This window comes from Pteropus alecto, unplaced genomic scaffold (genome assembly GCF_000325575.1).
Source record: "Pteropus alecto unplaced genomic scaffold, ASM32557v1 scaffold88, whole genome shotgun sequence".
NCBI classification, from domain to species: Eukaryota; Metazoa; Chordata; class Mammalia; order Chiroptera; family Pteropodidae; genus Pteropus; species Pteropus alecto.
In genome coordinates, this window is record NW_006494611.1 from 10,605,374 (window position 1) to 10,630,637 (window position 25,264).

The 25,264-nt window shown below is 49.5% G+C and overlaps 1 protein-coding gene across 13 annotated transcripts; it reads left to right on the top strand.

Annotated features, from left to right (window-relative positions):
- Nucleotides 1-422: 422 nt before the first annotated feature.
- Nucleotides 423-25,241, top strand: HPS1 (HPS1, biogenesis of lysosomal organelles complex 3 subunit 1). 13 transcript variants are annotated; one of them, XM_025042232.1, is made up of 20 exons: nucleotides 423-530; nucleotides 2,050-2,165; nucleotides 3,946-4,062; nucleotides 8,437-8,574; nucleotides 8,791-8,933; nucleotides 9,328-9,436; nucleotides 11,640-11,800; nucleotides 12,255-12,411; nucleotides 12,983-13,078; nucleotides 13,186-13,261; nucleotides 15,244-15,299; nucleotides 16,497-16,664; nucleotides 16,761-16,940; nucleotides 17,978-18,039; nucleotides 18,527-18,661; nucleotides 18,751-18,816; nucleotides 19,915-20,059; nucleotides 22,098-22,211; nucleotides 23,888-23,970; nucleotides 24,494-25,241. In XM_025042232.1, the coding sequence occupies exons 3-20, from the start codon at nucleotides 3,946-3,948 to the stop codon at nucleotides 24,654-24,656; spliced, it is 2,169 nt and encodes a 722-aa protein (XP_024898000.1). In that variant the 5' UTR covers nucleotides 423-530; nucleotides 2,050-2,165; the 3' UTR covers nucleotides 24,657-25,241. The 13 variants fall into 13 exon arrangements, 10 of the variants coding, with proteins under 10 accessions (XP_024898000.1, XP_024897993.1, XP_024897999.1 ...); XM_025042225.1 differs by lacking the exon at nucleotides 18,751-18,816 and adding an exon at nucleotides 18,954-19,108 and having other exon boundaries at nucleotides 19,923-20,059; XM_025042231.1 differs by lacking the exon at nucleotides 18,751-18,816 and adding an exon at nucleotides 18,993-19,108 and having other exon boundaries at nucleotides 19,923-20,059.
- The last annotated feature ends 23 nt before the right edge of the window (nucleotides 25,242-25,264 follow it).

A 25,264-nucleotide genomic window follows, 5' to 3' on the forward strand; every position in this document is an offset into this window, starting at 1 on the left:
TTGCCCCAGGACTACAGTCAGTAATTAAAGCCAGATGGTGGGTAAAAACCTGGGTTCTCATTCTTAACTCAGCCCCTTGTCAAGTTGTTTCTTCTCTTTGGGCCTCCATTTCCTCTTCTGTAAAATGAGGCTAAATGGGGACATTTCCTGTGCCTCAGGAGGGAATCGCTTGAACTAAGGCAAGGGGAAGGGCCTAGCACAGTGCCGGACGCAGCAGGTGCCCTGGACGGCTGCTGGCGAATTCTCCAATCCTTTTGACTTCGGCGCCCTCCTTGATGACAGGGGGAAGGTGGCCACAGGATGGCAGGAGTCAGAGCTCACTGGGCCTGGCAGCCGATCAGCCATGAGCGAACTGCAGGGCCCGCAGAAGCAAAGCTAGGCAAGGCGGGGCGGGGCTCGAACTTGAGGCGCAGAGTCGCGGCTTCCAGCCCCTCCCCGGGCGGGGCGGTCACGTGGGAGGTCACGCGGGCCCTCCCGGAAGCTTGCCCACCGGCCGGGGGCAGGTTGGTTGGTGTTTGGGCTACGATCGGGTACGTGGGCCTCCTGGACGGCCCGGGCCTCGGCTGCCCATTCCGTGCGCGGCCAGGCTTCCTCCCGGACCCCCGCGCAGCACCCCTGGAAGCGCGGGAGCGGGTCCCACCCCCAGCCTCACCCATCCCGCTGCTGTGGCCGGGGGCACGTCGCTTCACTTCTCAGAGCCAAAGTGTCTGCAGCTACGAAGTGGGGCAGCTGCCACAAGCCGGGCCTCCTTCCCAGGGTAGCTGTGAGGTTCGGCGGTGTTTGCGGGGCGAAACTGCTGCGTAGAGTGTGGGACGAACAGGAAGGCTGCCGTTGGGCAGGAGCCCCGCGCGGCCCACTGCTCGCTCGCGCCCTGCGGATTCCCCTTCCTGGTCCTCCAGCCCAGCTGGGGCAAGGCCCGGGCTCCGAGGGAGCGGAGCCCAAGACGGAGCTGCGGGGAGGCAGGAGCAGCGGCCGGCGGTAGAGGCGGTTTGCTGGGCAGGATGATGCAAATGGGCCCCGGGGGTTCTCCCAGGCTGGCCGGCGCCATCTGGAGCTGCAGTGAATCTGGTCTTTCCTCCTGAGAGCGGGATAGACAGGAGAACAGGGAAACCGCAAAATGACTCCAGCGAGGTTCTCTTTCCATCAGCCTTTTTGGAATTAAAAAAAGTAGAACCTAATGTCCGCTAAAAAGCATCCCCATCTTTATGGGAAGATGACTTTAAGGCCAGTCATGCTGGCGTTGTATGAAGTCTCAGTTATGTTGCAAAACATGTTGATCCTCTAACAGCCTTTTCTTGTCTCTAATTTGCTTACAATGTTTAATTTCCTAATTAAGCTAAAGCTTTATATTGTTCCTGTCTTTTAATCATCAAAATGTGAAAGATCTGGAAACAGTTTAGCTCTTCCTGTTATTTGACCAAGGGTAACTGGGAAATAGGGATAAAGACCCGCTCTATGTTAAGAAAACCAGAGTTTGCTAAGGGCGGTCTGCCTGCTTATAGTCACTATGACCCCGTAGAAAGGTGTAGCAGGCGGTTTTTCCTGGGTTTCACAGCAGGAGTTTGAGGCTCAGAGAGGTTTAAGTGCCTTGGCAAAGCCAAAACTAGAACCAGGTCTCAGGTTCCTTTTGTGTTGGTTTACTGCCATTCATCACATCTTCCCAGGACACCTCTCCTGCTGGGACTCCTTCCCTACCCACCTGGTCATAGCACACTCCTTGGGGCTGCTCAGGGCGGGTTTGCTGAACGCACCGTGGCTCTGAGCGACCCTCAGTGAAATAAGAGTGCTTGGAAGGAAACCGTGGGAATTGTTCATGGGCTCCTGTTATGTCCGAAGGACTGTGCTGGCTGGGTGCCTGTTCTCCATTGTGGGACAGATACAGGGCACTCAGACGCCTCCTGGCCATGGTAAGAATGTTCTGAGCAGACTGCCTCACAGCCAGAAAGAGACTTTTAACCACTCTGTCCTTCACTACCTTGTCCACTCCCAGAAACAGGCAACAGTCAGAACGAGGACCTGTGCTTGCCCTCATGACCTCTCTGTTTTAAGCATTTGCAGGACCCAGGATGCTATGCTGTTCTCCATGAGCTGGTCACCGAGTCTGGGTACTGCAGCCCTTTCTGAACCTCTGGCTTGCTGGAAGCTCCGCTCTGCTCCTTGCCAAGGTAGATGATCCTGCCCAACCTGGAACAGACAGAGGCAGGCAGCACCCACTCTGGGACTACTGTGGGGCTGTGGGAGGTGGACAGAGTGAGGCAAGCAGTGAACTCGCGGGCTCTGCAGAGCCCTCTCCTCCCTACCCCCTGCCCAGCTCTACATCCTCCTGTCACCATTGCCTGTTCTCTCCTTCCTCCCTTGCATCCAGGTGGTCATCAAGGCCTGCTATGTCTCTAAGCTACACCTCTTGAATCTGCTCTTTCTTTTCCTGGCCTCCACCACGGTGTGGGCCCTCATTACCCCACACCAGGATGACTGGCCTCCAGAACCTTACCTCACCCATCTATGACCAGCACGTCACTTCCCACACCCTTAGCCTACAGGGGCTTTTTGCTTTTGACCTCAGCTTCCACTCCATAGCCCACCATTCTCCAACCTTTACTCTCCCTTTCCACTGGGCTGGTCCCTCGAGTCCTCAATTTTGTCACACTCACCTTGGAGTCCCAGGTGAACTTCTTCCAGGTCATCCTAACCTTAATCAGCAACCTCTTCGCACTGCGTTGCTCTCTCAGTCTCTGCCTTGTGCTTAACAATTCCATGGCGTTAGGCTCCATTCTCTCTTTTTCACTGTGCCAGAAACACCTTGGGGCCAGGTGCTGTAAGTTGGAGTTAATAAACCAAGCAGAGATTTGAGGGGAATTCAGTAAGTGCCACTAAGCTGGTCACGTAGGATATCCGAAGGAGTGTAACCGAGTCCAAGACCTCAAGGTGCTATGTTGAGGAAACTGAACCTCTGCTCATGAAAGTCAGAACAGAGCTTGCTAAGCATTGTCACGTCTTAGCACATGTACATGATCATGTCTGTGTGGCACACTGAGGTACACAATGAGGTGTGTAGCCCCTGCCTGGGGTTCTCTCAGCTGCAAGCAGCTGGTCTCAGAGCTCTGGCCTCACCAGGCTTGGGCAGACTGCCCCCCAAGGCTGAGAGGATCACTGATTGGCTGCGCCCTAGGGGAACAAGGCACAGTGGCAGAAGCTCTGGCTTAAGAATCTACTACTTGGTGAATAATAGAACTCATTTTGTATAATCAAGCATTAAAATGTGTAGCACAGACGATACTCGAGTGGTTGTGGCTGAGGACGCAGCAGCTAAGCAGGTGTGAAAATGAACATGAACAAGGTCAGGCAGCCTCCATTTCCACCCAGAGCAGGAGGAACTTTTGAATGAAATTCCTGTAATGCTGAATCTACTCCTTGTGGGCTTTGCATCACGTCTTCTGGAGCTGATTTTGACTTGAGAAACACACTTCTGGACTACCCAGAGGGAAGTACACCAGCCGCCCTCCAGTCCAGACCAGGCTCTAACTGGTGCTACGAGTCTGCCTCCTGTGCAGTTGACTCCGTGTCCAGATCGAGAGCTGGGTCTTTCCTTCCGTTTGGTTCCAGTAGGGCTGTGATGGGTCTGATGCTATGGTGAGGAAAGCTGGATAACACAGAGGAAAGAGCCCTGGCCTTGACATCAGACAGGCCTGGGTCTGGATCCCAGCTCTGCTGCTTCAAGCTGCATCACATCCTGCTCTATAAAATGGGAGGAGCTGAAGGTTCCTACTTTATCAAGTCGTTGTGAGGGTGCAGTGGAGTAACACCAGGAAGGCCCTCACGGTGGTGCCTGGTGCACAGTAAGGGCTCAGTAGGTGTTTGCTGGGATTATGATCCTCTTCCTTGCTCTGGCCCAGCTTAGGGATGTGGGGACTGGGAGGTGACCTTGACCTTGCCTCCTCCTGGCAGATGAAGTGCATCTTGGTGGCCACAGAGGGTGCAGAGGTCCTCTTCTACTGGACAGATGAAGAGTTTAAAGAGAGTCTGCGACTGAAGTTTGGGCCGTCAGAGAATGAAGGACAAGAGGTGAGTGCAGGACAGGAGGAATGGGTGGGAGGAGACAGCACAGAACTACCAGAAGGCCAGGAGGCAAGAGAACCTGGCCACCCGCTCCTGGCCCAGCCCAGCATCCCTCACACTCTGCCCGCATCCTCAGTACGGCCTCTTGATGCTCTTGAGTGCGGTGACCATACCCCGTACCCCAGCCCAGAGCTCACTGGGCTAAATGAGGGCAGGAAGAGGTAGCATATTAGTCCTGCAGCAGAAACTTAATGTCACCAGTTTCTCTACCTAAAAAGTGTAGCATAAGCTGAACACATTAATTTTTATAACAGCTATTTTAAGGTATAATTGACACACTTTAACATGAACATACTCAAAGTGTACAATTTGGCATACTTTAATATATACATATACTTACGAGCCTATTACAGTCAATAAAATGAACATATCCCCCATCCCAAAAGTTTGTGATCCTCCTTCAGCCCCAACCCGCACTCAGGCAACCACAGATCTGCTTTTTGGCACAGTAGACGAGTTTGTTTTTTATAGACTTTTATATGATGCAATCATATAGTAGACACTTGGGGTTGGTTTTCGTTTTAGTTCGGTCTAGCTGCTTTCACTCAGCCTAATTATTTTGAGATTCATTCCTGTCGTAGCGTGTATTGGCAGTCCATTCCCTTTCATTGCTGAGCAGTCGCTGAGTCAGTACCCCGTAGTTTGTTCATCCATTTATCTGTTGATGATAACATCTGGGTTTTCCAGTTTTTGCTCTTACAAATAAAGCAGCTGTGAATACTCAGGTACGGGTCTTTCTTTAGACATCCGTTTTCACTTTTTATAGGTAACTCCCTAGAGTAGCATGGCTGGATCAGGTTGCTGTATGTTAAACTTTTTAAGAAACTGCCCAACTTTTCCAAAGAGGTTGTATCATTTTATATTTCACTAGTAGCGTGTGAGAGTTCCGTTTCCTCTATGTCCTCAATAACACTTGCTACAATCAATATTTTTAAATTTAGTCATTCTAATAAATATCTAATAGAAAGTGACTTTTCTATTAATATAATTTGTTCATGACAGACTCTCATTGTGTTTTAATTTTCATTTTCTTAATGACTAATGATTTTGAGCATCTTTTCATGTGTTTATTTGCCATCCTTATATCTTCATTAGTGAAGTATTTGGTCAAATCTTTTGCCCATTTTTATTGGGTTGATCATTTCTTGTTTTTATTGAGTTTTGAGAGTTTCTTATGTATTTTAGATATAAGTCGTTTACTAGATATGTTTTGTAGATATTTTCTTCCAATCTTTGTCTTGTCTTTGCATCCACTTAACAGTGTCTTTCAAAGAGAAGTTTTTAATTTTGAGAAATCCAATTTATTTATTTATTTATTTATTTATTTTGCTTTCATGCTTTTGGTGCCATATCAAAGAAATTTTTGCTCAACTCAATATCACAAAGAATTTTCTCTATATTTTCTTCTGTAAGTTTTATAGTTTTAAGTTTTATATTAGGTCTAATGATCTATCTTGACTTTCTAAATATGGCGTAAAGTATGGATTAACTTTTTTTTTTGGCATTTGGACATTCAGTTTCTTAATATTACAACTCAGAGGTAGTTGTCATTTTCACTCAATTTCCACTCTACATTTTAAAGGAGTCATTTATTTTGACTGGCTTAAAAATTCTTCCAGATCAGTTTTGGATTAAAAAGTCTCTATCGCGGATGCAGTGGAGGAGTTCTTGCATTTTTGAAGCAACACAGACCAGTTGCTTCTCAAGGTCCCTCCTGCTCCAGCAGACCTACCCATTACTCACATTCTCGTCACAGTCTTTAAGAATAAAACAAGACATCCGAGATTGTGGACATTTAAGTGCTTTAATTGAAACTAAAAACAGATCTACCTGTTAGACTCTTTTACTTTTTAGCAGTCAACACATATCATTTTTAAATTAAGAATTTTTAAGTATTTCAGTTCTTAAACTATCATTTCAACTAGTTTTTGATAACGTTTCTCTTCCTCTTTAATAAAAACCTAGTAAAGGAACTAACTAATAAACTGACTTTTTAGTTTCTAAATGATTAGTATAAAGAAAATAGTCTTTAAAGTTTCATTTTTTATGTATACAATACAATTTTTTCTTGATCTTATAAATAATATGAATTAATTGTGGGAAATTTGGAAATACAGAGAAATAGTTTCTAAAAGATCCATAATTTACTACCCGTCGCTATTAGCTCTTTAATATATTCTCTTTGGGTCTTTAACTTTTATACCTAGTTGGGATCATGCCACATTTACAGTTTTGTTTCCTGTTTTTTTTCATTTGCCGTTATATCTAAAGCGTTATTCCATTTTGTTAAGTATTCTCAAAAGCATGTCTTGGTGGAAACATATTTCAGTGTATGAATAAATGCATCATCATTTATTTAACCATGTCCACGTTACTGGACATGCATAATGCTTCTAGTTTGCAGTAACTATTGCTGTAGGGAACATTTGTGCTTGAATTTTATCCCACATCTTATTATTAACTTCAGATAAATTCTCCAAAATAAAAATATTGCTTCAAAAGCCATTTAAAGATATTGTACCACTTTATAACTCCACCAACTAATAAAGGAAAATGTCCTTTTACACTCTGCCTACACCAATATTTTCATCTCCCCCCACCAAAAAAAAAAAAAAAATTCTTGCTGCACCTGCAGAAAAAGCTACTACTTTTAAGATAAGTTGCTGTATACAATCTAGATTTTTAAGTTACTTTTCTATTAATATTATTTGTTCATGACAGTTCAAGAAAATTGTGGTGTGTGAATAATTCAACAAACATTTGCCTCTCTGGAGGAATATTTAGTCAACAAACATTAATTGAGACCCTACTATGTGCCAGTCTCTGGGAGCGAAGCAGTGAACATAGCAATATGCCCTGCTCTCATAGAATTAGAAGCTTAATGAGGAACTAAATAAACACCATGAGTTCAGGGAGTGATAAACGGTCTGAAGAAGTTAGACCTGGTATAGGATGGGGAGTGACTGGGGCAGAGTGACCTGAGGGTGGTCAGAAGAGGAGCCATCTAGGCTGAGACCTAAATGACGAAAAGGAACCATTGTTCAAGTTTGACTGACAGACCGTAGCAGCTGGACACAGACCTTGGTTCCTGAATGCTGAGAATGTTGGAAGGAAAAGCATTGCACAGTGATGTGTCCTGCTCATATTTCAAATGCTTACATTGGCCCTGGCCGGGTGCCTATTTTGTTTTTCAAAGCAAGGTCTTACTCAGCTCCTTGTGGATTTCACCAGCTCAGAGTTAGGACTCTGCTTTCTCCATGTTTCAGTCAAGGTTCCCGAATCAGCTTGGGGAAGATCAGCTGTTTCCCTCCTTTCTTTACATTCCAGAATTGCAAATTTGAGCTATTTTCATTCCACCAGCTTTATCCCATTTTACTTGAAGATTTTCAGCACACTTGTCCAATTTCTTTTTGGTTCGTTTTGTTCTTTATTTTGGAGGGCAGTGGGAATGGAAGGGGGAAGAGCTTATAAAAAGTAAAAGTATGCTTTATATAGAAATAGGGAAAGTACAGAAACATAAAAAGTAGAGGGAGGAAATTACTTATAATCCCTCCATCGAAAAGTTATGACTTTAACAGTGTTGACTTTCTTAATATTTTTTCAGCACTTTGTTTTTTCTGTGCATTTTTAAATGCAGAGTATTCACAACCATTTTTTAACACATAACATTGTATCAGAGGAATTTTCCATGTCATGGAAACACTTCACTATTTTAAGTGGCTGTCTATTCTTCTGTCATTTAGATGTACTGTCAATTATTTAACTGTTCCCCTGGTGCTGGACATTTACATTTTCCCAGTTGTTTGCTGTTGTAAATGATGCTGTAGTGAACATTGTGCATGTGTCTTTGCCCCTCTCTCTGTTCATTTTCCTTAGGGCACATTCCCCACAGACTTTCTGCAGCAGAGGGCATGGACTTGGGTACAATCATTTTCCTTAGGGCACATTCCCCACAGTAGACTTTCTGCAGCAGAGGGCATGGACTTGGGTACATGTAATGAACTTTCTTAGAGTTGGCCAGCTCTCCATTAAATACCAAAGGCATTCCACTGTGGAAATATGGCCTAATCCTGTAACAGTTCCTTCTAGATTCAGAGCCTGAACAGCACAATTAGTTGGCTGGCCCTTCCCAGCCTTCCTACTACCATCCAAAGTTTAGGGGCAGTGTCTTTTTGCCCCACTTCACGTCAGGACAGTGATACCCTCACAAGCGGGTCTAAAACTATGAAGACCCTTGGTGACTAGGCCCGAGGCTTTGCCCATTCCTTTGTCCCCAGTGTCTGGCACATTAAGCAGTGTTATTTTTGTCCCTTCCTGCAGCTTCCTGCGCTGGAGGACCAGCTCAGCACCCTCCTAGCCCCAGTCATCATCTCTTCCATGACAATGTTGGAGAAGCTCTCAGACACATACACCTGCTTCTCAACAGAAAAAGGGAACTACCTGTATGTCCTTCACCTGGTAAGTGTGAGTCCTGGGGCCCATGTTCCTCTTCCCTTGGCTCCGTGGACAGTCCACAAGCTTCTGCCTGATCTTGAACTTTAGACTCCTTTAGAAGGCAGAAACTGTGTCTTACCAAATCCCCTGGAACCTGAGCCTCCCCCACTGTCCCCAGGGATCAGGGCAGGTGAGGAGAGTCCCCTGGGACTGGCTGACATAAGCCTACTGTGCCTACAGTTTGGAGAATGCCTGTTCATCGCCATCAACGGAGACCACACGGAGGACGAGGGGGACCTGCGGCAGAAGCTGCGTGTGCTCAAGTACCTGTTCGAAGTGCACTTCGGGCTGGTCACTGTGGACGGCCAGCTTATCCGAAAGGAGTGAGTCCTCGTGGCTGGTACCCTGTTCATCTTTTGCTAAACACCTTGAGGCCAGGCAGTTTATGCCCAGCCTCTTTGAAGCTGCCCATTCACATTCTGCCCTTGGCTCCTTCCTGGCACTTTCCCAGGTCTCTCCAGCTGGCTTTGTGTTATATATCTGTGTGAGAGAGACTGAGAAGAGCAGCGATTTGCTCAGACGTCTGGCTCCTCGTTCTGTGCCCACCACTCCACTCCACAGCTAGGGCACAGCCCTCTCTGCTCTCTGGGCTCTCCCGGTTATTTGGTTATGTCATCTGAGCTCACCCTGCGCTGATGGTGAGCTAGGACTGTGCTCCTTTGGTTGAGGTTGAGGACAACCACCTTTTTCATGGGTTCTTCCTACTCTACCCACCAGGCTGCGGCCCCCAGACCTGGAGCAGCGTGTCCAGGTGTGGGAGCACTTCCAGAGTCTGCTGTGGACCTATAGCCGCCTGCGGGAGCAGGAGCAATGTTTCGCTGTGGAGGTGACTACTGGGTGCGGGTACCTCAGGCCGTGGGAGTGTCAGGTCAGCAGGGGAGTGCAGCTTTAAGACCATGTTTTGACCCTGACTCTCCCCAACCCAATGAGTGAGGGCACAGACAGACCCTGGGACTCATGCATTAGAGGGTTGCTCTTTCTGGCCACATGGTGGGTTATATTTTGATGGACCTTTCTACAATAAAACAGCTGGATGTTGGATAAAACAGACTTTTTAAAGCAGTGTTTAGGCTCACAGTAAATTATGGAAACCTCTGAAGATAGGCCCCCTCAACTCTGAACCCCTCCCCTAAAATTATATTGAGCTGAAACTGGAGTGGAAAATGGTGAAGAATAAGCAGCACTAAAGGCAAGCTTGCCTGAGTGCAGATGATGACACCAACACTACAACCAAAAAACTAAACCGAGGCCTGCAGCACCGTGGGGAGCTAAGCCTGCGACTCCTACGTTAAGCCCAGATCCAAGGAGCTAAAGTGGCCGTTGTCAGTAGCACTCCCTGGCCCCTTTATAGACAAACACGATTTCTCTCTAGGTCAGTGGCTCTCACTCTGCAGTGTGCTTCAGCACCATGTGGAGGCTTATTAGATAGAGGTTGCTGGGCCTCACTTTTCTCGTTAAGTTGGGAATGGTAAGTGGGGATGCTCTAGAATTTGCATTTCTAACAAGTTCCAAGGTATGCCGCTTATGCTAGTCTGGGAACTATACTTTGAAAGCCCTAGGGACAGATTAAGAACAAACAAATATGAGCTCACAATTAAACAAGCCACCAGGAGTGAGAGGGGAATCAATTACCAAGAGAGTCCAAGGAGCTCGATATACCAGAATCGTTAGGTACAGAATATAAAATAAATATGAAATATTAAAAGACATGAAAGCTTAAAAAGAACTCATGTAGATATTTTAGAAGTAAAAACATAATTGTTAAAATGAAAACTTCAAGGGATGGATTAAATAGTAGATGAGACATAGCTAGAAAGAGAATTAATGAACTGGAAAATAGGTCTGAAGGCACTCGTTTTCATGCCCTATTCTCTCATTCTTCCAATAAACGTATAGTGCGTACTCTATGCCAGGAGGTGTGCCAGGCCCTGGAATACCGAGATAAGTAAAGACACAGACCCTGCCCTTGAGAGGAAATCAGCTCTACATTTATACTAACAAATACAATAAAATATGCTAGGTGCTGCCCTGTTAGGTTTCTCATCAGAGTTCATAGTGGCACAACTCCTGTTGGCACTGTCAACTCTCTGAGACATCAGGAAAGGCCTCTTGGAGGTAATCTAAAGTAGTTAATATAAAATTCAAACTCCTTCTCAAGCCTTCCATGCCTCGTATGATCTGCCACTGCCTGTCTCACCCCAGCCTCGTCTCTTGCCTCTCTTGTCATCCCTCACTGTGTACTGGCCACCTGGGACTTCTTTCCGTTTCAGGAGCACTCTGCATTTAATTCTGCCCAGTGTGGTAGTCATTAGCTACACGTGGCTGTTAACATTGGAAACGTAGGTAGTCTAGGTTGAGTTATGCAGTATATGTAAAATATACAGTGAATTTTGAGGATTTAGTACAAAAAAGGAATGTCAAACCTCCCATTAATAAGGATTTTATAATATATGTTGCAATGATAATATTTTAGATATATTGGATAAAATAAATTATTAAAAGTAAGTTCATTTGCTTCTTTTTACTTTTTAATGTAGTTACTAGAAGTGCATAGGGCAAGCCTTATATATCATTTGGACAGCACCGCTGCAGACTCTCTCCCCACCTCAGGGCCTTTGCATATGCTCTTTCCTATGCTTGCAGCATTCTCCCCACACCCCTTCCTCTGACAGAATTTCTTGTTCTTTAGCTATCAGTTTAAGGGTCACCTCCTCAGGGACATTTTCTTTGTACACCTTACCTGAGTAGGTCTATGTTACTTTCTCTAGTCCTGTATATTTCCTGCACAGCACTTATTAAAGTTGGCACTTATTTTGCCTGTTTCTTTGCATATCGTCTGAATCATCCACTAGAGTCTAATGACCGGACTGTAAGCTTCAGGAAGGCAGAGACCATGCTGGTCTGAGTCTCCCCATTCCCAAGTTTCTGGCACACGGTGTGCTCAGTATGAATGTACCCACTAGCCAGGGCATGGAGCAGGAAAGGGCGGTGGGTGACGTGGCTTCCTCTCCCTGCCCACCTGTGGTCAGGCTGTGGAGCGGCTGATCCACCCTCAGCTCTGTGAGCTGTGCATAGAGGCGCTGGAGCAACACGTCGTCCAGGCTGTCAACTCCAGCCCTGCACGGGCTGGCGAAGAGGCCCTGCACGCCTTCCTGCTCGTGCACTCCAAGCTGCTGGCTTTCTACTCCAGGTGAGCCCGAGGCCTCCTGGCCCCTCACACTCACCCCTCTGAAAAGCACCACTTCCCTGGCCAAGAAAACCCTCCGGACCCATCTCTTCTGTGAAGCCTCAGATTCTCCCATTCTTCAACTCTTCTCAGCTCACTCCCTTCTCTGAATTATTTCTTCCTGTAACACTGTCTCAGTGTCTGAATTTAGAACTTCCTGATAGGAAGATAGGTCTCTTGGTGGTTTCCCTTTGGTGATTTTTCTTAATATAACTTTTATTTTAAAAATTGATGAGTTAATTTTATTTATACCTTGCCTTCCTCCAAAAAGGATGAAGTCAGCTGGCACATTCATAAACTCCTTAAGGGCCGAGACCGTACTGGAGACTCCCTTAGCTGACCTGTCCCTGTCCACTGCCACCTGTGGGGCACCAGGGACACCAGGCATGTGCTGACCAGCTGCCTGTTCTCTCTGCAGCCACAGCGCCAGCTCCCTGCGCCCAGCTGACCTCCTCGCCCTCATTCTCCTGGTTCAGGACCTCTACCCCAGCGAGAGCACAGAGGAGGATGACGACACTCAGGTCTCGGGCAGCAAGAGGCCATCAGGGAGATGGCCCAGAAAACCAGTTTGGAGGGTGCTGGACAGGCTACTGGGAGGCTGTGGTTCCCGAGTCACAGTTCTGGGCATGTGGTTGGGCTTGGCGTTTTTCCTGCTGCTTTTACATATAAGGAGAATTCTGGAATGTGTGTGCTTTGGTGGGTTAAAAGTGCAGATTTTTGGATTCAGATAGTTTTAGCTTCACCAGTTAGCTATGTGAGCTGGGCAGGTACTTGCCCCATCTGAACCTCAATTCCCTTATCTGTGCGATGGGGTGGCGATGGCATCTACCAATCCAGGTTGTTTTGAGGAATAAAGGAGACAGTTTACCCAGAGCCCTACAGTGCCTGAGGCGTAGGGAACACTCAGTAAGTGCTAGCCACCACAGTCACCATCCTCATTATCATTGCTGGTGGTGGCAGTTGTTTTGGATGCCAATGTGATGGAATTTCAGTGGTCCTGGAGTAAGGATGCACACCTACTAGGTGGCGTGGGGCTGTGCCTGTCCCTCTGCTCTGAGGGCTGTGCTGTGAAGTGCCAGGGGTAGGGGACCGGTGGGGAGGAGCCTGTCGGACACACGCTAACGAGCATCTCCTGTGCGTGTGCAGCCTTCCCTGCGGAGGCCCCGGAGCAGCCAGCATATCCCTTTGCAGCAGCCCCGGAGCCCTCGTTCCTCAGGCCGGGCCAGGAGTTCTGCAGGGACCGTATGTTCTGTGCACCCTTGGGGAAGGAAGGGGTAGGGAGGGTCTGCCCCTCTTTGGAGAGCAGGGACCAGAGTCCCTCAGGCCGAGCTGCTTCCTTCTCCCCCCAGGAGACAGACAGCTTCTCCCTCCCTGAGGAGTACTTCACACCAGCTCCTTCTCCCGGGGAGCAGAGTTCAGGTTCAGGTGAGATGTGGGGTGGGAGGGGAGGGCTGGAGGGCAGGGAGGCAGATGCAATTGGCAGCCCTGGGGAGTCTGTCTTAGGATTCTGTGAAGTCACTGCCTTGTAAGTGTCCAGGTCCAGACATCCAGATTCCTAGAGCACAGGACGCTGTCCGCAGCAACCCCTCCGTCTACCCTGCCAGCTCCAGCTCGAATTCAGGGACTGTGAAGGCCACTCAAATGATTGCTAAAACTTATTACGACAAGTTGATTTCAGTTTAAAATTAATCTCTTATCTGTGTATTCTCTTTTTTGTAATTAATAAGTAATCAACTAATTTAAATTCTTTGATTTCAAGTACAGTGATTTAAAATGTAAATGTTCAGTCTCTGTAGTTTATATCTTACCTGTTTTCTCAAAGTATAAGGGTAAGCAATAGAAAGAAACTACAAATATTAAAAATGCTATCAGCAAAATAAAAGAGATAACATTACTTAGAGAAATAGATGAGCCAAAATCAAGACTGCTGGAGTCACTGAGCGGGCATCACTGGAGTTCTCAGGGAAAGGGGACACGCACGCATCTGATCGGAGAAAGAAGGCTAGGGTTGCGGGAGGAGAAACTCCTCAGGGACTGAGTTTTGAAAGGAATTTACTGTATGGCCCCCTTAGACCAGTGGTTCCCACCTCTGGCTGTACAGTGGAATGACATGGGCAGCTTCGGCCAGACCAATGAAGCCATAGTCCAAGAGCCGAGGCCCAGGTAAATACTAGAAGTTTCCCAGGGAGGCCAGTGAGCCTCAGGGCGGGAACCGCTGCTGTGCACAGATTTAGGTTAGAGCAGCGGTTCTGGCTGCACAGTGGGCTCACCTGGGGATTTTTAAAAACTACTGAAGCTGGGCCTGTGCCAGAGATGCTGACTTAACTGGTTGGGATATGGCATCAGGATTTTTAAAAGGTCTCATGTGCAGCCACAGTTGAAAACCACTAGGTTAGAAGGTCTTTAGGTCCCAGGCAAGGAGCCTGGGACCCCCTGAGATCATGTGCCAATTCGTATATATGCGTACATTTCTCTAGGGCCAGGATCTGTAACTGTCCTCAGTTCTTTAAGCTTCTCCGCGAGCCCAAAACACATAGAGAAGCACTGCTCTGGGGTGATCGCTGAAGTTCCCTTTTCTTCTTACTGTTCCCGTCCCTCATTCATCACGATCTTCCTCTTCTCCCGCTTCTCTGAGTGGTTGGTTCTTTTGCCTCAGAGCTGTAAATAATGCCATTCCACAGTGTACAGAACTCAGAGCTAACAAATGGCTTGAGTTGCACTCATCCATTTGTAAATCAGGTTTTCGACACATAGGGACAGGCTTCCCCAGAGAAACATGGTTATAAATGATAATTATTTGCAATAAACCATGAGAGAACACTCTTATTACAAACATATTTCCAATGTATACTGGGTTCAGTAGGTTTTTGTGAGCTGTATTAGGAAAGGAAGTCTAGCTCAATTCCTAGCGCGTAGTAGGTGCTCAGTAAGCTTGCTTATTGACTAAATGACGGGAACTGTAGATGTGTGTGCTGCCTCCTAGTGAAGAGGCTGTTATAGCCAGGGAGGGACCTGGAAGAGTAGAGAGGGCAGAAACAAGAAAAGAAAAGAGTTAAGGGAGTGGAGGAGGGGGCTGAGGAGCATGCCCCCTCACACCCCACATTGTGAGGTGCACCCTCAGTCACTTGCTCCCAGCAGCTGGCTCTGAGAGAAGGAGGCTTCTCTTCCCAGCTCAGGCTGCTTTAGCCCTGGTACCGCAGAGTCCACCTGCACTTGCTGGCTAGGGTTGGGATGAGAAGGGCAGTGCTGCTCCAGCCCATACTAAGTGCCCTTGTCCCTGCCAGGTGCTCCAAGCTGCTGGTAGGGCGGGGCCGTCTCTACTCCACCCTCCCTTCTGACATGCTGTTGGGCCATTTTTCACATTTTCCAATTATTTATGTTGTTATTTCATTACCTGTGGCCTGCAGGTAGCACCATCTGGCTGGACGGGGGCACCCCACCCACTGATGCTCCCCAGGTCCAGGTGAGTTTCTCCTGGGAGAGGGGAGTGTGCCAGGGCACCAGCTGATCTGAGATGCTGCAGTGAGCACTGGGGACTCTGGGGATTTCTCTTCTGAGTAACTCTGTCCCAGCTCCGGCCTTCCTCCTGCCACCTCAGGGCTGGCCAGTATAGGGGACAGGCAGAGCTCAGCCCAGAAGCAGGGGCCCCGGGGGTGCAGAGAGTGAAACGTAATTTTGTCTACTGAGAAGTCCCCACCCTCCTCGCTGTTCTTGGGTGTGAAAATCTAACTTAATTTTTTTTTTTTTAATGAGAAAGTAAATATATTTGTTGTAGAAAAATTAGGAACTACAAAAGTAAAGTATGAAAAAGGAATAAAAATCACTCTCAATCTCACCCTCAGATGTTAACTACTATTAAGAGTTTTTGATATTTCCTTTTAATCTTTCCTGTAAATGAATATATATATACATGCAAACGACATATTTTTTTTTTCAAAATTGAATCCTAATGTACTTCGTTATACTTTTTTTCTTTAAGCATTGGTAGGGTTAACTGTTCAAGAGTCCATCACATGCATGTTATTACTTATTTAGCAAATCCCCAGAACAATTAGTGCATCATCTCCAGCTTTTCGCTGTTATCATGATTGTAGTGACATTCTTATAGAGAAGTTTTGGTGGCATTTCTAATGATATCCTTAATGCTCTGCTTTTACCCACTAAAGGCTCTCTTCGAGCCTTTCATAAGGCTGCAGTCTTGCTCACTGAGTCATTTTTTTGCCTCGGTTTCCCCCATTGGAAAGGCAGTCAGGATGTTCTGAGAGTGGCTGAAATGACAGAATGTTGTTTAGCTTTAAATGCCTTCATCTATGTGACCACATGGGAAAGGAGCCTCTCCCCCTCCCTTCACCTTTGTCTGTTTTTCCTGTGTTTTTTGTCCCTTCTTTGCCACCCACCATCCCTGCTTGGCATCCAGTCCTGACTCTGGGCAGAAAGGCCCAGAATAAGCTGAAAGAGAGACAGACATTGGAACTGGAGCTGCTAGAGCGGTTTCAATAGAGGGCAGAGATTTAAGAGCTGAGATTTCTTGGAGCTAAAACGTTTGCTGCCTATGATTCAAAGGGAGGGTGGCAAATGGGCAGCTGTGGGTGGATCTGACATGGGGAGGAGGCCAGACAGGAGCCCGCCCCTTCCCGCGATAGCTCTTCTTCCTCCACAGATAGCTGAAGACACCCTCCAAACGCTGATCCCTGGCTCCCCAGCACCTTCCAGTCCCAGAAGGATTTTCCTGGATGCCAGTGTGAAAGAGAGCTACTGCCCCATGGTGCCTCACACCATGTACTGCCTGCCCCTGTGGCCAGGCATCAACATGGTGCTCCTGACCAAGGTACGAGTGAGCGCCCCCTACTTGCTCCAGTGACACTGCGGCCTGGACACCTTCCACACAGCTGCCCGTTCCCCTGCCCTGCGCTTCTTCCCTTAGAGCCCCAGCACGCCCCTGGCCCTGGTCCTGTTCCAGCTGCTGGATGGGTTCTCCCTGCTGGAGAAGAAGCTGAAGGAGGGACAGGAGGCCGGAAGCTCCCTGCGGGCCCTCCCGTTCATGGGGGACCTGCGCCACAGGATGGACAAGTTCGTCAAGAATCGCGGGGGGCAAGAGATTCAGGTGAGACTCGGGTCCCGAGAATGCCCACCTCAGGGAGAGGAGGTAGAGCCTCTTCATGATCCTTGTTTCCCAGTTAGGAAATGATAACAAAATTGACATTTTTCAGAACATTTTTATGTGAGTTTGGCAGAACACTGATCATAGTTCCCATGTGTTATATGAGGAGACTGGAGCTTAGACAGATTGTAACTTGGCCAAGATTAGTTGGCTGGTGAGTGGCAGAACCAAAACCTAACCCAAGGACTCAGTGAAGGCCTGCAGTCTACCGCGGTTGCCCTCACAGCGTGGCAGGTCACACAGAAGTGCAGGATGCAGCCCACTCCCACCCCCAGGGGGCTTAGAGTCCAGGTGGGAGACAAGGCCAAGAGATAAAGGATAGTGCGTAAGCAGTAGAAAGCTGGCACGGTCTAGTCAGGCACCTAGAAGCAAGTTCAGGGGGTTCAGTCACCTCGGGTAAGCAGCCGGCGCTGCTTGGGTCTCTGTGAGGAGCTGAGATTCTCTGTGGCTGCAGGGGCGTTGGTCGGATTGGAGGAGGCAGAGCAGCCACTGAAGCCCCAAGGCCAGATAGACCCAGATTCTCCACTCAGAGCGGTCAGAAGGCCGCTCAGCATCTCGCAGTGCTTCGGGCATCTCAGTGGCACTGTGTTAGAACGCAGAGTTCTCCTTGAAGGAGACGGCCCAGCTTCTGCCCCTTCGTCCACCCTCCCCCGAGTCACTTACCTCTCTGACAGCATTACTTTACGTGTCTATGCCAGCCAGGCAGTGAGCCCAGTACTTGGCACACAGAAGCTGTTCTTTAAATAAACGTCTGCCAAGTAAGTCGACCATGTACAGCGGGGTGCAGAGACCTGGTGCGGGGTGTGTGGGATAGGACCTGGAAGAGGCCCAGCTTTGGCTGTGCGAGGCCAGATGTGTGCTGGGCCTAAAGAAGCCATCAGGAGGCACGATGCCCTCTCAGAGCCTGATGTAAGAAAGGTCTCTGCCGGACTACACTGTGAGAACATCAGTAAGCTGACCTGTCCCCTGCCTTCCTACAGAGCGCCTGGCTGGAGTTCAAGACCAAGGCCTTCTCCAGAAGTGAACCCGGATCGTCCCGGGAGTGAGTTGTGGGCTCTGAGAGAAAGGGGGCCAGTTAGGGAATAGGGCAAGTCTCCTCCAGGCCAAGAGGGAGAGAGTGCTCAGGAAGGCGTTTCTGAGGGCAGAGGGGTCCTGGGAGAGCGGGTTGCAGCCCACGGGTGCCAGCGGGAGATTGGCAAGCAGAGAGGCTAGAGGCTGAGGAGCAGGGCCGTGAGGATCCAGCACTGGGGTGAAAGGCCCGGGTTCCAGCCTGGCTTCAGCACTGATTCACTGCGACCTCAAGCACATCACTTCCCCTCACTTCCTGGTAAAGTAAACCATGAAGTTAGATGAGATTCCATGAATTTCTTCCCAAGTATTTGGAATGCTACATTTGGGAAAAACTGGGATGGGGAGGGTACACTTCATCAGCTGTGTCTGTCATCAGTGCAGGAGCAGGGTGACCACACGGGGGAACACACTCTTCTAGGGCCCTTTCCACTGTGACGCTCTCATCTCTCGGTGCCCAGACTGCTCCAGGTGTGTGGGAAGGTGAAGCGGCAGCTTTGTGCCATCTACCGTCTTAGCTTCCTGACCACCACTCCGGGCCGGGGAGGCCCACAGCTGCCCCAGCACCTGCGGGACCAGGTCCAGACACTCATGCAGTAAGTGTGGGCGTGGCCCCGCACTAGCCAGGGGGAGGGGAGGGGCTCACCTCACGCCCCCACCCCCCCTTCCCCTGCTTCCCCTGCAGAGAGAAGCTGATGGACTCGAAGGACTTCCTGCTGGTGAAGAGCAGGAGGAACGTCACCATGGTGTCATATCCCAATGTCTGAGCCTCGAGCCCCTCCAGAAAAGCCCCTCGTGTCTGCCCGTGTCCTCCAACTGCTCACTCTGAAGGACCATGGCTTTGGGATGGGAGGCTGTATATTCCACCTTTTCTTCTTTTGTCTGAAGGAAAATAATAGGAGAACGTGTCCTGCGTGCCTCCTGCAGGAACGCCCCAAGGCTGAAGTTTCAGAAGCCCCTGGTGTCTCAGAGTTATGAAAGCCTCGGCAGTCGTTTATGTCGGTGTTGTCCAGCCAGCAAAGTGGTGATGGATATTCCACAAGGTGTGGGGTCCTGGGTCTGGTTGGTTTGAGAGCCATGGCCTCCCACGTAGAGGTCACAGTTCAGAGCAGAATGTGAAGGCTCGGAGAAGGCCGGCAGGAAAAAGTTTATCCCAGTTTAAAAAAAAAAAACAAAACGTGTCTAAGACTTAGTTGACCCATTATAGCATACTAGTTTTATTGAACTTTATACTAGTTTTTCTGGAACTTTATATAAAACACCTTTTCCTATAGTAATATCTCTAAAGGGTCTGGTCTCCAGTCTCCTGAAACTTCTGTCTTCAGTATATAGATGAAAGGGATGACAGCCCCATTAGCCACCAGTCACTGCCCTTCCCTGGGAGTCTGTTCTCCTCTCAAATGGGAACTTCCAGCCTCTCGAGGTGAAGCATAGAGATGAACAAAATCGCGGTGAGGTGTGTGGGTTGGGCGGTCAGCTAGGCTCACTCATGAGCTATATAGCTCTGTCCTCAACGCCAGCCTCACCGTGTGTATAATTTAAACCCGTGCCTCACGAAAACCGTAAAATACAAGCGTATCATGTTCCTGTTGGGTCTAGAACTCCCTGTGTTAAATGTTCAAGGGTCAAGGATCCGTTGTTCTAGCATCTCAGAACTTCTCGGGTTTGGAGGTTTGGAGGTAGGCAGAGATCTGGGAGAGGAGTTGGCTGGAGTGGAAACCTTTGGGGGGTGGGCGTGGCAGGCCTGGCCTCAGACTCCACTGCTTTACCTGGTTGGAGGCCTAGGTTAGGGACAGAGAAGCGCCATTCCCATTTCCTGGCTTACAAGCACCTTAACTCAGACCTTCACCTACCTAGAGGACTTCCCAGGCTTGGTGCACTTCATCTACATAGACCGCACGACTGGACAGATGGTGGCCCCGTCCCTCAGCAGCGGCGAAAGGACTTCAGCGGAGCTGGGCAAGGGACCCCTGGCCAATTTCATCAGAACAAAGGTAACCACTGCCCAACCCAGGCACTCTTCACTGCCTGTCGGATGGGGTGTGCCAGCCTGACTCTGCCCAGGAAGGACCAGTCCCCCTGCTCTCGGCTCCCGTGAGGCCTGGAGCACACCCCACCTTCACCCCTGCTCTTCTGTGGCAGCATCTGCTCCCAGCTCCACAAGCTTCTAGGAATAGTGGCTTGTCTCTCTCACCCGAGGGCCCTGGTCAGCACCCAGGGCCACATGGGCCTCAGTCGATGCTAGGAGGTAGCTTCCTGGGTGTTTGCTAATGTCCTGGATTAGCAGAGTCTGGACAGCAAGGTCGGAGGAGGAAACAGCCAGGGCCTAACAAAGTGCCTGGCATAAGCAAATGCCCACTACATATTGTCCTATTAACTTAAAACAGAAGAAACATAGCTTATTCAATTTGACTATCAGAACTTAAAACTAGAAGGTTTCTACTAGGGAAGCATTTTCTGGGGATTCTTTTATTTTCTTTGACTTCTTCATGGCAAACTAGTATTTTTGGCAGGGAGGAGAGAGGATCTCTGCCACTTTCTGAAAAACTAGATGTATATACATACACACACACACACTTTTTACATCCAAAAAATATATATCATAATAGTTCAAATAAGATGAGTGACAGAAGGCCTGCGTTGGAAAGCCAGCTCTGGCTGCCACTCAGGATGTGGTTGGGGTGTTACTTAGTCTAAGCTGAGTTTCCTCATCTGTAAAAGAGAATAATAACACTACTGGTGTCATGGAATTGTTGCAAAGGTTACAGATGCATGTAAGATATTTAGCACAGTATGTGGCATAACATCGAGGTAGAGCTCATTGGGCACCTGCTGGTGCCATCAGCAGCAGCGTCATCTTCCTCCCTCTTTCCGGAGGTAGCCAGGTTCTCTTGGTACATTTTCTTCATTGTTCTTCTGTGCCGTTTGTTATAGTTGAGCTTTTTCCGTCTATGCAATTGTTTACCACATTTTCACTTTACTTTATATCAGATGCATTTCCTCATGTCATTAATTCTTTATAAACATGATTTTTAACAGCCCCACAACAGTCCATCATGTGACTGTAACATAATTTACTTAGCCATTTCCCCAGTGTTGAACATTTAGATTGTTTCCAGGCTTTCGCTATTATAAATAATTTCATAGCACACACCTTTGTGCATCCGTCTTCGTCCTCATCTCTGATTATTTTCTCAATATGGATTCCCAGAAATGGAATTGCTAAGTCAAATGGAAGGAATGTTTTTAAGGTTATTGATACATGTTGTCAGATTGCATTCCTGAAAATATAGCAAATCCATGTATTCGTTTGCAGATTTAATTAGACATTACGCTGTGGTCAGGTTTGGAGTAAATCGTGTGTGCTCAGGGTTTTGGTGAGAGCGCTCACGGGCCTTTCCCCAGCCCGGGAGGTCGGGGAGCCAGCTGTCCCTGCTGCTTCCCTCACGCAGTCACAGGCAGCGTCAGGAAGTCCTCGGATTAGGCAAGAGAACAAGGCACCGTGTTTCCATCAGACCCCTCGGTGAGCCCTGGTTTGGCTCCCACCCCTGGAGCAGAGGATGTGCCTGGATCAGGGCGCTGTACGTGTTCAAATCCCTTCCCAGCATTAGAACCTGTGCCCAAGACGGCAAGGAGGGGTTTGCAAGTGGCCACCCTTCATCTCCCACTGTCTTAATTGTCTTCAGCTGTTTTCTGGTTTGAATGATGAGTTTGCTAATTTATGGCTGGCGTGTACAGTAAAGTTATATAAAGTATTTTTACCTATATTTTATCATCACAGTAGCTGGAGGAGTAGTCCACCATCCATCCAACATGGACTTATCATGCAGCTCCTGCTCTGAGCCAAGGCCATGCCCCGGCACTAAGGGAGCAGAGCAGGAGAGGCCCCTGGCCTTCAAGGAGCTTCTCTTCTGAGTTCTTTTCTTCCCCTGGAGGCGGGAACCTGAGCTCTGCCCCTGCCATGGGGAGAGGGCCAACCTGCGGGCTGTGGCCGTCAGGGCAGCCACAGATGCTCTCCGCTTCTTTCCCCAGGTCTGGTCTCTGATCCGACTGGCGCGCAGATACCTGCAGAAGGGTTACACCACGCTGCTGTTCCAGGACGGGGACTTCCACTGCTCCTACTTCCTGTGGTTCGAGAACGAGATGGTGGGTGTGGCCAGGTCCTGGGGCAGCACAGTCCGGAAACGCTTGCCTTTCTTGTAACACTTGGATTCCTCTCTTCTGGACTGTGTTCATTCTGTCTCTTCTCATCCCTGCCGGAGCTGACAGATATGTACAGCTGGTTGAGACCCAGAACTCAGAGGTCCCGTTTTTGAGCAGACTTTGTGACCCCTCCACCCATTTGTCTGAAAAGTTCATACTGTCGTTCGAGGCAATGTCCAGGTAATGTGTAAGCAGACAGACGCATGCCCTTCCTGTGTGAGAAAGGCTGTTCTGATCGTGTGCCTCCTCGGTGCCTCAGTGCCACCCGCTGCGCTTGCGAAGCATGGCACCCTGTCGTTCCCCTTGTAGAGGTGGGCACGCCGAGGCTCAGAGCAATTCGCCCACCTGCCCTCGGTGAGGCCGACAACAGGGTCAGGTCTCTGGCCTCCTGGCCTGTTTGCTGGACCTCACTGTTAGCACCGTGCACGCGCAGGGCCGGGGCGATTACCGTCTCTGTCTTCCCCGGGCCCTTCTCTCTCCTGCTCTGTCTCACTGTTTCACTCTCTCTCTCTCTCTTTCCTCTTTCCTTTCCTGTTTCTTCGTTTTCTTCTCATTTGTCGTTATTCATTATTCCAGCTCTTTAAGGGTCATTCCTTCTACCCTCAAGTGCCTTTGGTCCCAGTTCTCCTGTCTCCTCCCCTCCTGATACCCTCCCCTCTCTCTGCTCTTGGCAAGAGGTGACCCTGAGGCGATGGCCCTGCCTTTCCGCAGTGAAGTGCAGTTATCGGGGTCTCTCACTGCTGTTCTCATAGCCCCACATCCACACTGGCCCATACAGTGACTCCATTTTACACATGCCCTGGAGATCAAACACCGTGGCCGGGGCCACCGACATCACAGGCGATGAAGCCAGAACCCAGGCGCAGCTTTTTTGACCTGCAGGCTCCCATCTTTGCTCTGTGTCTTCATAAGTGCCCAGTGTATATTTGACCTTGACCTTGGCTTCTAGGGCAAGACATGACTTCATGTGTGTGGTTGGCCCCACTGGGTCATAGGCTAAGGTGGAGCTGTGGGGTAGGGAGAGACAGTGTGAGGTCTGGCTGCAGCTGTGCCATCATGGGCGGCCGCTTGCCACTGCCAAGTCCACCCCGTCACCTGCAGGGCGCACCGCACAGTGCCCTCGTGAGCATTCGGAGGTGCTCTGTGACTGTGCCTGGTACACACACAGCGGTTACACAGTGGATCTTGATTCCCTTCTCCGGAGCCTACCCTGGGAATTCCCATTGTTTTTAAAGAGAGAGTTGGGCCTTTTGATAACGCTTTGCTCTTAGCGACACCTCCCCAGGTCATCCTCCTGGCAGCCCCAGCCCTCCTGAGCATGTGCTGGTGGCTGACCCCGTTCATTCATTGATGGGAATGAGAGCTACCATGTGCCAGACACAGTGCTCAGAACTTCATATACCTTGTTTCTAATGTCCATTGGGAATTACCGTCACCCCCTCCCCGCCCCGCTCACAGATGAGAAAACAAGGTAAAGAGGCCCAGGTGTTTTCCCAGCAGCAAGCGCGTGCCAGGCAGGGCGGAGCCAGGCAATGAACCTGGTGTGTCTGACTCAAGCCCACCTTCTTCGCACCACGCCCACCGCCTCCCCAGTCAAGACCCTCTTCCTCCTTCCTCAGGGGTACAAACTCCAGATAATCGAGGTGCCTGTCCTTTCTGATGACTCGGCTCCTGTGGGCATGCTGGGCGGAGACTACTACAGGTAACACCGATTCAGAAGGCTGTTGAGGACCGTGCGTGCTCGGATGTTGAGTGATAAGCACCAGCTCCCCTATGGGGGAGCAGCTTCTCCTTCAGGAATGTCCCCCAAGAAGCTAGAAACAAACCCCTGTGAAAAGCTCCCCATAGCCTGACCTGGTGTCCGGAGGGAGTGAGTGGGGAGTACGTGTGCGTTGCTGCCCGTCTTGCTGTTGGGACCTGTTTGGCAGCATTTGCAGATGTCTCCTCTGGGGCCCCGAACTTCCCCAATGGTTCTGCGGCATCCTTAGGGCGCCGCTGTCAGCAGACCCTACACAGGAGTAAGAACCCAAAGGTGGGAGGACCATGGCGTCCTGCGGCTGAGGCTTGTACGGTTAGGCCAGCGAGGGGTGGGGAAGGCCCCGCTGGCCTGGGTGCTGGGGCCTCGTGAGGTGACGGTACCTGCATGGTGCTGGGAGAGGCCATTGGCTTTGAGGGGAGTACCGTGGCCCTGCCCCTGAATCCTCTCCTCCCTTTCCCTCCTCCAGGAAGCTCCTGCGCTATTACAGCAAGGGCCACCCAGCTGAGTCTGTCAAGTGCCATGAGCTGCTGGCCCTCCACCTGTCTGTTATCCCCAGAGACGTGCTGGTGCAGCAGGCCGGCGAGCTGGCCCGGCGCTTGTGGGAGGCATCCCGCGTCCCCCTGCCCTAGGCCGGGGTGGATGGCCCCAGCGCGGTCTGCCTGTGCACCCAGTTCTCCAGTCCTCACCCCCACTTGCAGACATGGCTGCAGCAAGAGCCTCCTCTCCTCCGTAGCAGCCACCTGAGAATGGACAGTCCCCAGGGCAGCCCTGTGATTTCTTAAACTTCACTTAGAGCAGCTTCCATTCCAGGCAATGACCAAACCCCCAGATTCTTCCCTCTGAAGGAGGAGGGAGGCCAGGGGATTCCTTTGGTTTCCTTGAAACAACAGTGGCCTCTTTCAGAGCTTCATCTCCATTTATCCCCAGGAGACAGGAAGTCCGCAGTACTTGTTGGTGTCTGAAGACACCCTCCCTCCGCTGTCCTAGGAGAGGAGGAGGAAGTCCCTCAGGAAGCTGGTTTCTTCCCCAAATGAAAGGCACTCCCTTGGCTGAAGTCCAGCTCTGAGCTCTGCCATTTTCTTTCTGCAGCTCTGGGTGGGTTTCCTAAACCAGACCTGTCTCCCTGCTTGTGGGGTGATGGCACCTCCCTCTCTGGGTGCTGGTTAGGGCTGCCAGACACGCAGCAGGTGCTCAATAAACACTGGTCTCAGTTATTGATATTGTTCACGCTAACCGT